Here is a 13,308-nt window from a genome sequence, read left to right on the forward strand (position 1 = left end):
TTTATGCGGCTAGGCCAGCTCTCCAAATCAAGCCATCTGGTGTCATAAATATGAACCACACAGGTAGAAATCTGTATGTTTCAGGAGTTCATTTGTTCAGAGCAGACAAAGCCACCTTCCTTTAACCGTCTCCTCCTACATGAACGTGTTTTGAGTGCCACGGTCTTCTGCAGAGGCGTTCAGAAACAGAACTGCTCCAAGAATCAATAGCAAAGCTGTGTTGCGAGTAGGGGGCGTCTCTTTTCTGTTTTGCCCCTGAGGCGGGTTTTCAGCTGAGTACCAGACAACCTGCCAGAATACAGGGGGATTTGGCACCTTTGTAAATGTAGTGTAACACCTCACTTGAGGCTTTAAGCCAGCCTAGCAAAACGTGCTGACAGAAACATTGGCAGCAACAAAAGGAAAACAGAGAAGGTCAGTTTGAATGTATTTCACACTCCTTCAGTGTGTGTCATGTCCACTGCCATCTCATTACAGTTCATAGAGGGTCCACAGTCCAAACTCCACAGAAAAGGACATTTATTTCACACCGTTGTACTTGAAACATATGCTGGCTTTTGGCTGCACTTTGATATTCTGAAAAAGCAGATTCATAATCCATCTTAAACCAGCATCAAAACATACCTACCAGCATATACTGTTTTTTTTTCACCAGGGAATTTACCTCTCCATTATAAAACCATAATATTAAGTTGCAATACATCATTAGAAAGTGCCTGTAAGTGTGAGAATTAGTACTTTAACACATCTGAAATTGTTGAAAGATTGTTTTTCACGTCCAAGATAGTTTTGCAGATCCTGTGCTTATTTTCACCAGTGTAAAAAAAGCTGAACCGTACCTTCATTAACACCTCTGCACTTGTATCTTACCTGACTGTTAAGATTTTCACAGCACAGATTTTATGCTGCGCTGATTATATATAAACAACTTAGCACTTGAAGGCACAAATTAATTTTCTCATTGCAGGCTGCTTGACTGTAATGGGTATAGGTGCAGTTGCTCCTGTGAATTATTTTACAGGTGGATCTGAGCCTTATAGAGTCCTATTTTGCAGGTATATGTAGGTCTGCTTAACTGTGCCAAACTAATTTGTGACTGGAGGTTCAGGGTCACATAGTGATGATTAGATACCCAAAAATAAAGAATATCATCAAGATCTTGGCAAAACAAACAAAACAAATTTTAAACACTATTGTTACAGTGAATAATATCCCCTTATTGCTTAAGCTAGTTATAGAGAAATGTGTCTACACAGTTAACTCTGCAAAACACATATATGCATCTGAAATGCAATGAAACATTAACTGTAAACATGCATCCGCTTGAACGCCACTCTGCATATAAATGAAGTTAAAAACAACTAGAGAGATCTAGAGTGTCTTCATATTAAGAATAAACACTTCAACTTAAATGCAGCAGCAATATTTTAAGTAAGCAATGCTTTATTTTGTAAAAGAAACAATCTTTGAAGAAACAAAAAATGTCTTTTTGTGCAGATGAAATACTTAAAATGTCGTGAAATTATATTTTGCTAAAATGAACGAAATGGCTCGAAAAAGATTTGTTCATTTTGCTGAACAAGACTCAAAGATCTGAGTTGGTAAAATGATCCGAACTTCCCATTATTACTACGAATCACGTCTGAGTTCATCGTCTGTGTACTCCGGCTCAAAAAGGTAGAATATGGCGAACAACTATATCTTATTTTCTCCTACAACCTCAGAATTGTCTGACATCATAGTACATTTTTGTTTGTAAACAGCGTTTGACTTACTTTCTTAGTCTTTGCGCGTTCGCTTTGTAAACACTGGGTCTGTGGTTCCGCCTACGTTCCATGTGAACCTTTCGACGTGATTCAATAGTACGTAACGCCTTGAACGTGCATCCCAGAGCCTGTGCTACATGAGCTTTTGTGCCTAAAGTATACACATTTTCATATTCCGAAAAACAAAATCACTCAGCCTTCTTCCTTGGCTGGGATCATTTAGAGCCCTTTAAAGCTGCATTTAAACTACATTTTGGAAGTTCAAAGTTCGGGGCACCAATGAAATCCATTACATGGAGAAAAATCCTGAAATGCTTTCTTCAAAAACCATAATTTCTTCACGACTGAAGACAGAAAGACATGAACATCTTGGATGACAAAGGGGTGAGTAAATTATTTGTGAATTGTTGTTCTGGAAGTGGACTTCTCCTTTAACGGTTTGTTAATAGTGAGAATTGGACCTTAAAATAAAGTGTGACCAAAAAGAAAAAAAAATATTAATCACTGATTTTCACAAATCTCTGATACTTCTCTAAATACATTACTGTGTCACTCTATGTTAATGTCAGTCATTCAAAAATCTTCCAGGAATATGTTAAAAATATGTTGTCTCCAATTTGTCTGTTAGCTAACGGATGAGCTTAACCGCTGACTTAAAAGTTTACAAGCCTTGATTTGGCACTAAGTTTTAAGCAAAAAGATGTTCTTTCAAACTTTCCAGGGTGTAGACCCTTTCAGAAATCCACCACCAACCTCTTTGTTTAGCAAATGTTTAGTTCAATATCCAACAAATCCCAGTCTTTCTTCTCTAGCCTATCCAGCAGAACATCTTCATCTTCTGTTGTCCAGTTCTTCATGGTCTCAGTGGTTTCAAACTGTTTCTGGATGATTGACTGAAAGTCTAAACAACTTCAGTGAACACAACAACTCAAGCTCAGCACAAACTCCAGCATGTGTGAATCCAGGGAAGGTTTCAAAAGAAGACACTTGTGTTTTTTCCTCCCTTCTGTGCAGCTGGTGTTGGATAAAAGTGTGAGTATCTATCGCACATGTTGAGCCACAAAAGCCCCCAGTGACTCATTATAGACTGCAAAAGCCAGCCGTCCCTAAAGAGAGCCTGAGATATTATCACACCCACACAGAGCGACAGTCAGACTGAGACCTCACAACCGATGAAAGAGAGAGAAAAAAAGAGAGAGGATGCTGCTTAATCACTGTGAATTTTAAATGTAGACACATCCAGACCACAGCTGTTACTCTTTTACCATGATGACACAGTGTTATGTTTTGCAACTTACAAATTGCCTGAATTTTTGACCCCCCCTTTTTTTTGTTGTTGGTTTTGGGCTAGGGTTAAGGAATCTAGAATATGGTCATGCAGAATAAGGCATTAAATATGTGGACCTGGACCACAAAACCAGTCATAAGGGTACATTTTGTGAAATTGAGATTTATTAATCATCTGAAACCTGAATAAATAGGATTTCTGTTGACGTATGTTTTGTTAGAATAGGACAATATTTGTCTGAGATACAACTTTTTGAAAATCTGGAATTTTAAGGGTGCAAAAAAAAATTCAAAATACTAAGAAAATCACCTTCAAAGTTGTCCAAATGAAGTTCTTAGCAATGCATATTACTAATCAAACATTAAGTTTTTATATATTTGCGTTAGGAAATTTACAAAATATCTTCATGGAACATGATCTTTACTTAATATCTTAATGATTTTTGGCGTAAAAGAAAAATCAATCATTTTGACCCATACAATGTTTTTTTGCTACAAATATACCCATGCTGCTTAAGACTGGTTTTGTGGTCCAGGGTCACATATGTGCCTTATAAGTACTAATAAACAATAATAAGCAACTAGTTAATAGTGAAGCATGTTCCCTAATCTAAAGTGTTGCCATATTGTCTTGTCCATTAGGAGCTACTGAATAATATCTACAGCCTCAGCTAACAAACATTGCTTCTTTCCATAAAAATAATATGATGACTTTACCCGTCTGCAGAGACTGAAATCTTGTTTCGTGCTTTAGCCGAAGCTCTGGGCCATAACACAAAGTTCCTGAGGGATGTAAATAACGATGATAACAGACGCTTCCATAAATGAACATAAACATGAGCCACCAAATTACCAGCCTGTGGAGAACTTTAATTTTCTTTTGCTTTTTTTCTCCTGTTCAATCCCACTGATGAACAGAGTTTTATGTAAATGTATCAGTGTGTGGTTTCATCTGAACACACACAGATGCTTCTATTATTACTGGAATTCATAAGCATTGTTATCAGCACTCATCTAGCACAGAAACTCTCTCTGCAGTCCCGTTACAAACATATGCGTTTAAATACTGTTTCCCAGCAGGATCATATTTCTGCATCTTATGCATAATGTCTTCCTAACTGTGTTATAGTTTACTCTGTGATATACTGTGAACTTTTAGCACAGTATCTCCAGCGTCTGCTGTTTACAGCTGCTAAAAGTAAAAGTTGCCATTGTTTTATTACATAGTTTTCAGTTGGTTTTTAGACAGAATCATCATTTCGGCTTATTCAGATATAATTAAGACACATCAAATAATGCAAATAATCTTATGAATGATTGAAGGTGAGTCACAGCAGCCTAAAAAAGGATTTGTCCATTCTTGTCAGTTTTCCAACAACACAAATCCCTAATGATCCAACCCATTCCCCACAGCCGAGACTGATGTCACGAAATAATCCAGGCTGCTCTTCTTATATTAAATGACTAAAATTTGACATTTTATGAGAAAAATGTGATGCGTGACTGTGTAAAGTTCACTTGCTAGGCTGCAGTGACGCTTGACAGGGTGTTGCGATTTGGTTGCTAAACTGTTCAGTGTGTTTTTTTTAGCATGTTGCCTCAAGATAAAACAGATATCACAATTGTCTTTTAGCTAATGAACAGAGCCTTAAGCAGTTAGCAGGAATGCTAAATAAGCAAGGCTGCTAACCCAAGGCTTTTAAGAGAGTAAGCTAACTGTTCACTTGCTATCCAAAGGCAAACTGAAAACACAAAGGTAGATGTATTGTTTTAAATATTTTAGCTTTGTTAATATGATGCGATATGTAATTTAAAAGACATTCATTAACATATTTTCATGATTAAGAATGAAAACACCATTATGCAATGGCCTATCATTTCTTATCAGGCACTGAATGGAGTAAAATGTGGCTAATGGCACACCTTAAGGGAAATGTGCCATTCACTGCTATACAGTGATTGATTGCAACTTTTTAACAAAACATTTTATGGGAAAAAGAAATCATAAAAGTAGTTTTTTGTTTGGGGTAAAAGGCTCACCAGCATGGGGCAAAAGGCCCCTAGTATTACAGATACAAGTACTTTAACTAAAGTAATATGGTTTTGCATAATATCAAAGTTAATACTTGTTCATTACAATCACTTCAACAAAGATGACATAAAACTGTTTAATTTACTCTTATTCAACAAACACTACACTGTTATTACAGTTTTTCTTACCATACCTTTAAAACTGTTGTTTCTAGCTATAAAAGTCAAAGAAAAATGGCTTTGTTGAATAAGATGGAAAATTGTTAAGTTACCTTATTTGGAGTGTGTTTAAATGATTCAGTCTTGCGTTAGATCTCATAATGTTACAGTATTTATCGCTGTTGGGCGGCTCTGCTGTGCTCTTGTCATCTGGGGTAATTTACGCTGGCAGACGGCAGACCACGTCCACCTGTGTGTCAGCCATTTTGACAGGCTAAAAAAGGGGCGGCCATCCATTGTGACAGCTGTCAGACAGGCTTTTACTGGATGTGCACTCATACCTAGGGACGTTCATATACACACTAACACATGAAAGCACACACTCACAGATGAATCGTCGTCAAAATGAGGTGGCGACACAGAACATGACAGCGATCGGGTGACGAGCGATGCACAGCTGTGTGTGTGCGATAGAGAGAGATAGAAAAAGCAAAGCACTCTGGAAAAGAAAGAAAGCTGATTTCTTTGAGCTTTGACACTGCTGGGCTTTCTTTGAGCTGCACGATCATCTGATGTTTGTGATTTTGTCACATGGTGCGGAGATAGAGAGGATATCGCGCAAATATATCCCACAATCCCATTAAGTCGTATGAGTCTATGTGTGTGAGATTATGCGCGTCATACAGTATGTATCTGCGGCAGTGACATTTAAACCCAGAGATCGAATAGAGCGTTTCATCTGTTATTTTTCTCTTTGTGTCTCATTTCAGCTTCCAGTGGCAAATACCGCTGACGCTCGCAGTGGGAAACTCCAGTCACATATCAACAGAGACCATCATTTGGGTCTCCAACAAAACAGGTAATAATTATGCAAAATGTTTTCATTGTAACCACAAGATAAAAAGTGATAACACAATTTCCCTACACATAAAATACACAAATGTCATGAATCGGAGCGTTTCGGGAGTTGCACCACATTATTATTTGTCAGTCAAGAGACTTATTGATCAGGGTAAACAATCATGAAAATCCCCATGTTGCACTACATGACTTGATTTACCTGAAAAAATAAAAATATTATATATGTTATTATTAAAAAAATAAAATAGATGATGCCAAACTGTTTTAAATGCATCAAGAATATGATTCTTTTAAGAAGGCTTTTCCTTCTTTATGTTGTTGCTATCAACCTAATATTTTTAACACTTTCAACTTCAGAAATATCAGAATAAATTTTAAGTGTAGCTGCAAGAAGCGATCATTGGGGTACAAGCATTTAAGCACATATGAAAAAAAAAAGACATTAACTATCATTTAGCAAGCCTGTAACCAGCTAAATTAATGATTTAAAAATTTTTTGGGGGGAAAATCCAGGTAATTTACCATAAAAAATATGACAATTTTTATCAATTATTTATGACTGTTATAGCACCACCTACGGTCCGATCTCCATAAACCTTTGCATGCTTGTTTAGAATCATCTGTTGCATGTGCTCAGCTAGTTTTGTGAAGTTTTGAGTTTTCATTTAGGATTTATAGGCTTTATTTGGACTCCTCCCTTTTCCAAACGACCCTGTTATAGCTACCCAAAGGGTGAAATTCAACATTATTGATCTAGAGAGTACAGAGAATTATGCTGCAGTGCTGCAAAAACCCTAGGACTAGTTCTCAAAAGTAGGTTTTTTTAACATAATTGACATTTAATGAACGATTTGATTGACAGCAGTGGTTCTTGAGTCAAAGTTGTTCAGAATGAGATGTATCAAATTATATGCATATTGTGTGGATGTGTGAAATACTACCACGTCATTACAGAGGCGTGAAACTCATTAGCGCCACCTAGTGGCAGATTTTTTTCAAAGTTCTTACAAATGTCTAAAGTCAACAGTCGAACATGCCAACCCAGTTTTGTTCCAGCAGCCTCTGTTAACCTTGTTTAATTGCAAACGTGTTTCAAGTTTGGTGAAAATATCTTTCCTCTGAGGAGTTATAGGCATTTTAGTAAAAGTGGCTCTGTTCTGTACAAACGTTTTGGCATCCTGTCACGAAAAAACTTTTTTTGATAATTATTGTTATTCTCTCTACAGAGAATGCACTGGTTTCATTCTCAATCAGGTAAAAATCTAGGACTGGCTTGCAAAATATTTTATTTATTTATTTATTTATTTTTTTAATACAAAGACAATTTTTTTAAAAATACAAAGACAAAATAAGATACTTGAGTCTGCAACGGTTTAGAGCTTCTGAGCAATTTCATTCTTTTGGTCGCTGTAGCGCCACCATCAGGCCAACAAGCCTTGGTGATGCTGTGGACTGCCATCTCTCCAAGTTTCAAGTCTCTACCACTTACAGTTTAGACTATCCAATCACTTTTAGATGGAGAATGCTGATCTTTGGCCATTTGACAATTACAATAAGCTACACGCTTAAACCCCTAATTAATAAGAAGAAATTAAAAACATGCTCTTCGTAGAAAATGTATTGTATGTAAGAATTAAATTAAAAAATATATATAAATTTTTAGATCTGAACAGGTAATTGATTGTCATGACCTTGACCTATGTAGTCAACAGCTGCTGTCACCAAGTGATAAAAGTACAGCTTTAATTGAATTTTCTCATTAAATTTGACTAATTCAGTTCTCAAGAGTGCTTTTATGTAAATGTCCTTTTACAACACACTCAAAATACCATTCATCTGTGAGTCACACATTCAAACAGCAGCCCCACATCCACCATCATTAAATTCAATTCTGTTCCATTCCCTTCCTCTCCGTTGGGAGAACGAGGTGGATTTTCTTCGGATGGAGCCACAGCGAGTCAAATTCCAAGAGCCAGAATTGAATTTGGTCTGCAAAGTGATCCGTGTGGCTCAGAGCTCAGAGTTCCTCTGATTGTGCCACCATTAAACAGCCTCCATTTTCAGCTCACCTTGCCTGAGAAACAGCCCTCATCAGGGCTACAATGCAGATCCACAGCAGCACTTTCAAGAATGAGTCTGAGACAAGAAACAGAGCTAACATAGAGACCCCATTTATATGCATTAACTCACCGCCTGGCTCTTGCAATCTGGCCGCTGATGGTTGGATGCTCCCTGGATCACGATACACTTCAAATCCAAAGTCCATGAGCACTCGAAAGCACTTAACCAGTGCATTTGTTATCCATGAAAAAGCACAAGGTCTGGCTGGAATATTACAAGAAGAGAACATGGCAAACACATTAGATTACAGATGTTGTGCATTATGAAATGCTTCATGTATATTTTCATGTATATTTTCATGCAGGAGCTCATTCAAAAGATAATAAATGCACTGAAATTTTTAACCATTGATACGAATAAAAAGCTTTGTGAGTGCACTGTCAGACAAAATAAATCAGTCAATATGAACTACAACGAGCCTTGTTATCTAATGATATTCACATCGGAGTGTCTAGATGTCATTAGGTCACCAGGAGTTGAGCTACAGTGAGCTGTCAGAACTGTCATTAAATGTTTTTTTGTTGTTCTTTTACTTGTGTATTTATAGAGACGCACAGAGTGGGTCACGTGGATGGCGAGACGTGGTTGCTGGGCAACATCAATCAAACAGGCTACTTTAGAGTGAACTACGACCTTCACAACTGGAGGCTTCTCATTCAGCAGCTGATGACCAACCCAACGGTACAGCACCACCTCTGTCAGTCCATCATCTTTCCTTTTTGAGTTTTCTTTGCCCGTTCTGTCAAGATTCTTCCTTTTCCACATTCTCCTCATCACTTCCATCCACCTGCATGTTTCCTGCTGCATTATAAATGTCTCTGCTGTTTTCCTCCGGCAGATCATCTCTGTGGGCAACAGGGCCGGTCTGATTGATGACGTCTTCAACCTGGCGAGGTGGGTTCTGTTTGTTACACGGCCCCTCTGGAAACATGCAGAGTCACTAAGTGAGCAAGAAACCTGCACTACAGATCCATTTAATGTCCTTCACACCCCCACAGAGACCCACTGGACTATTCAGTCTAATTCAGCTTTATTTGTTTGGTGCTTTTTATTGTCACAGTAACTGTCACATTAGTTCAGGGGCTTGTTCACTTCCTAGTGAGAAAGTACAAAGTGACAGTGGTTATGAAAAAAAAATTGGAGTATAAAAGTCTGTTGAGACCAAGTCTAGATTTTCAGAACAAAACACATCAACACGTTTTAAGATGAAAGATTTCACTATGGTCAAAACTACATATAAATGCACACTTTTGTTTTCTTATTCAATGAAAACACAATAATTATTGATTTCCCTAAAAACCTTTTAATCACCCTAAAAGATTTTTCATAGATGTCAGTCAAAAAAAGGGACTGAATGACTGAAAATTGCAGCAAAGAACAGTGCAAATCAATCCTGGGATTTCAAAATGTTACATCATTATTAACAAATCTCTATGAAAATCAAAGTGTTGCAAAACTGTGGTTGTGCATTCATAACACTCTCCGAGCTGATAAAAATAGCATCACCAGACAATGTTCGTGTATTTGATCTGCTAATGGCAGATGAATCACATTGAATGTGATGATGTCATATTCGCCAGCTTTAGAAATGCATCAGCAGTATGCAAAATACATGATATTTATCTTTACATGAAGTTTTGCAAGTTTTGAACCTAGAAATAAAGTTCTTGACTGGAAATGATTAGCCATTTGGCAGCAATAACACGTCTACGTTCTTTCCGTTGACTGACATTTGTGAATAATTTCTCAGTTTTAAAAAACTCTTTTAGGGCAATCAAATAGTTGAAAACCATGATTCATCCACTGGCTGTCATTCAAAAAAGAAACGTATTATTATTAAAAGTATTATTAAAAATGACATTTGCAAATGTTATAAAATATAAAATTATTCTATAAAATACAATCTTTGTTCAAAGTTTCAAGAATTATTTTGTTTTAATGTAATATATTTACAAAAAACTTATTTATTTAATAAATGATTCAATTATTCATTCACTTCATTCATTTAAAGTACTTTCGTACTCTATACTTTACACAAACGTCATATTTATTTATTTATTTAACAGTAAGACAGATATTTAGCACTGGGCTTTTAAAAAAGACCTAAATCTTGAAGGTAACACAGATTTTTCTGAAAGGATCTTGATAAAGCCATCCATCTCAATAGTAAAGCACAGTCTGATCCAGTCAACTTCACTAAGACCTTCATTACTGACAGATGCAGTTCTTGTACTGTAATTCTCTTTTCACCTTTAGCCTGAAGCCATAGCTGAGAAAAAACCCTTTAGCTCATCAAGATGAGAGCTGCGCTGAGACTATTGAACTGTTACTGCGATAGCAGATAATAAGAAAGTGAGGGAAAACCTCTGTGTTCTGCCTTTCCATTGCTGCTTCATTCACTGTGTCAATCCTTCAGAGCTTCATCACCAGCTGGAAACTCACTAAAGTCCATTAATGTAAGAGGATGAAGAGACAGAACGATAAAGGTAGTGAGAGAAAAGAGCCCTGCTCTCTGAATGAGCGTCCTCTGAGAGTTTATAATGCCACAGGCTGCCAAGCTGCCATTAGTCCCTTCAGGAGCGACTGTTCTCCCTAAGGTCCTCTCTGTGTAATACAAAAACTCTTACTCGTTCTGCTTAATGAAGGAAATATTCAATCGCTGGCAGCTAGAATCACTAAGCAGCCAAATCAGCATTTCAGTCTCACTGATGGAATTTCTTGCGTATTTACAGCCATTTTTTATTCTTCCACCAAACTAAATGAGGAAGCTACCAGATGCTCTGCTAGCATTAGCACCGCTGTTCATCATAGTGAAATGACAGGCTCATCTGCCGGTGCTGTGTGGCTCACGTTGAGCTAGTCTGGGGTTTAACAGGCATGTGGAGAATTGTGTTTGTGGCCACAGATGTTTCCTAAGCATGACGATTCAGTCAACTGACGACAAACCCGCAGGGAAACTTGTGTTTAATGCCATCACGTTGGGCCGAGAATGGAAACCTGTTCCCCCATGTTGTAATACGTCATGTTCATTTAGCCTGTTTATTTGGCTCGGCCTTGATTACCGAAGAGCTGGATAATTGAAACTTAACAGGACTGAAGGCAAATCCTTTTGTTCCTGAGTTTTGATTTCCCAGCTGTTATTTACAGCTAATCCTAATAAATAAGAGCGGATGTTAACAGGATGTCTTATTCAACCTCAGGGCTCAGATCTGTGGAGGTGGTTATCGGCTCTTACGTACTTAAGAAGTGAAATTGCCAACCTGTATATTAAAAACAGCATTGTCATTAATCACAATGTGTGAAATGTCTTGTATTTTTGTAAATTACTGGGATGATGAAGAGTGTTCATATGACTGAGGAAACTAAATGGGCGCTGCTGTTTCGAGTGATGCTGCTTAATTAAACACCCCTGGTGCTCATGGGAGTCACTCACACAGATCAATACTGCCTCACAAAGCTTAGTCAGCCTTTATTGTGATTATGAATCACTGGATCAATCGAGGAGAAGAAAGCTGGTGTTAGCAAAGCTGAGTTTGAGACTGAAGATCATATTTTAAGTGCATTGTTAATTAATGAATTTAATATTTGGCTTAATTGGATAACATTTGCATCTTTAATGAAAACATCTTTAAAGCACAAGAATAAAACAAGAGTTATTGGAGTATTCTCTGTTCTCAGCTCTACAGAGATTTTGGACTAGCCTAATTTCATAAAAAAAAAAAAAATTGGGTCATATTTCAGCTTATATTGAAAACAAATTACATTAAGTGTATATAATATAGTGATGCTGTGGGGAACTCAGACAATAAAGGAGAGAGGATCCAAATACAGAAACAAAAAATTGGGAAAATGGACACTTGGAAAACAGCACAACGCAAACACAACAAACCACCAAAGAAAGGCAAGTCCTAACAAATAAAGAAGGAAAGTCTTATATAGATTGGCGTAACAAGACTAACAAGACACAGGTGGAATCAATCGAAGATTAACAGGGGGAAACAAGAACAGGAACTAAACAAAGTAAACTACAAAGTAAAAGACTACAAAACAAAAGCACAAGGAAGACAAACAGGAAATAAATGTTAGTCAGGATCTGAAATTCACTTTTTTAGTTTGCCATATAACAGATAACAGGCATTCAGAACTTTTAATAGCCCTAACAAAAATATCTGAAATAAATTGTCATCACTGCTAGATATAAATATACTGAAATATTATGTAAATCTGATTCTGAACCATTCAGTTGTGTTGCTATCAGTTTTATGACTTGTCTGTGAATTCCATAAAAATAAAATGGTAAAATTTTACACTAAGGTTCATTAGTTAACATTAGTTAACATTAGTTAACATGAAATAAAAATCAACAAAACTTCTACAGCATTTATTAATCAATTACAGCATTAATTAAAATCAAAAGTTGTGCTTGTTAACATTAATGCTTGAATTAACATGAACTAACAATGAACAACTGTATTTCATTAACTAACATTAACAATGATTAATAAATACAGTAATCAATATATTGTTCATTGTTCGTGTTAATACATTAACTAACATTAACTAATGAAATTGTATTGCAAAGTGGTACCAGTAAGATAAAATAAAAAAAATAAAAAACAAAATTCTATGTGATTTTTCTTATAAATAAATTTGGAAAATAAATTAAAATGTATCTATTTACATTTTACATCTAAGCACTGATGCAAGTATTATTGCAGAACAGGTCATTGTTATTAGTGGCTGTTTCGCTATTATTGGTATTATATTGTAAATATAATTCTTATTTACTGCTCATTTGAACCCTTTTAACATTTTTTATTCAATACTATTATTACAAACAACATTATTTATTATGCCTTTTACACTATTATGATTCAGAAAGTTTATCATGGTCAAGATCTCATCTATTATATAAAGTAACAAGTCTAATTTCACCAAAATATCTTTATTTATATAGCCTTTATGATGCACATGCACAGGATTAAGGGAAATCGAAGGCAGCGAAGGATACATCTATGCTGCCTTCAAAATTCGATCAGAAGAAGGTACCTCCAGAGACAGGAAGTGAAGCAGAATTTGAATT

General features: G+C 36.4%; 1 protein-coding gene across 1 annotated transcript in view; it reads left to right on the forward strand.

The window, feature by feature from the left end:
• Positions 1-13,308, forward strand: part of LOC127164468 (thyrotropin-releasing hormone-degrading ectoenzyme-like) — a 111,056-nt gene that overhangs the window by 76,773 nt on the left and 20,975 nt on the right. Inside the window, 3 exon segments of the mRNA XM_051108432.1 lie at positions 6,014-6,102; positions 8,773-8,906; positions 9,064-9,119. Coding sequence (XP_050964389.1) covers positions 6,014-6,102; positions 8,773-8,906; positions 9,064-9,119 — 279 coding nt within the window.

The sequence above is a fragment of the Labeo rohita genome, chromosome 4 (genome assembly GCF_022985175.1).
Source record: "Labeo rohita strain BAU-BD-2019 chromosome 4, IGBB_LRoh.1.0, whole genome shotgun sequence".
Taxonomy (NCBI): domain Eukaryota; kingdom Metazoa; phylum Chordata; class Actinopteri; order Cypriniformes; family Cyprinidae; genus Labeo; species Labeo rohita.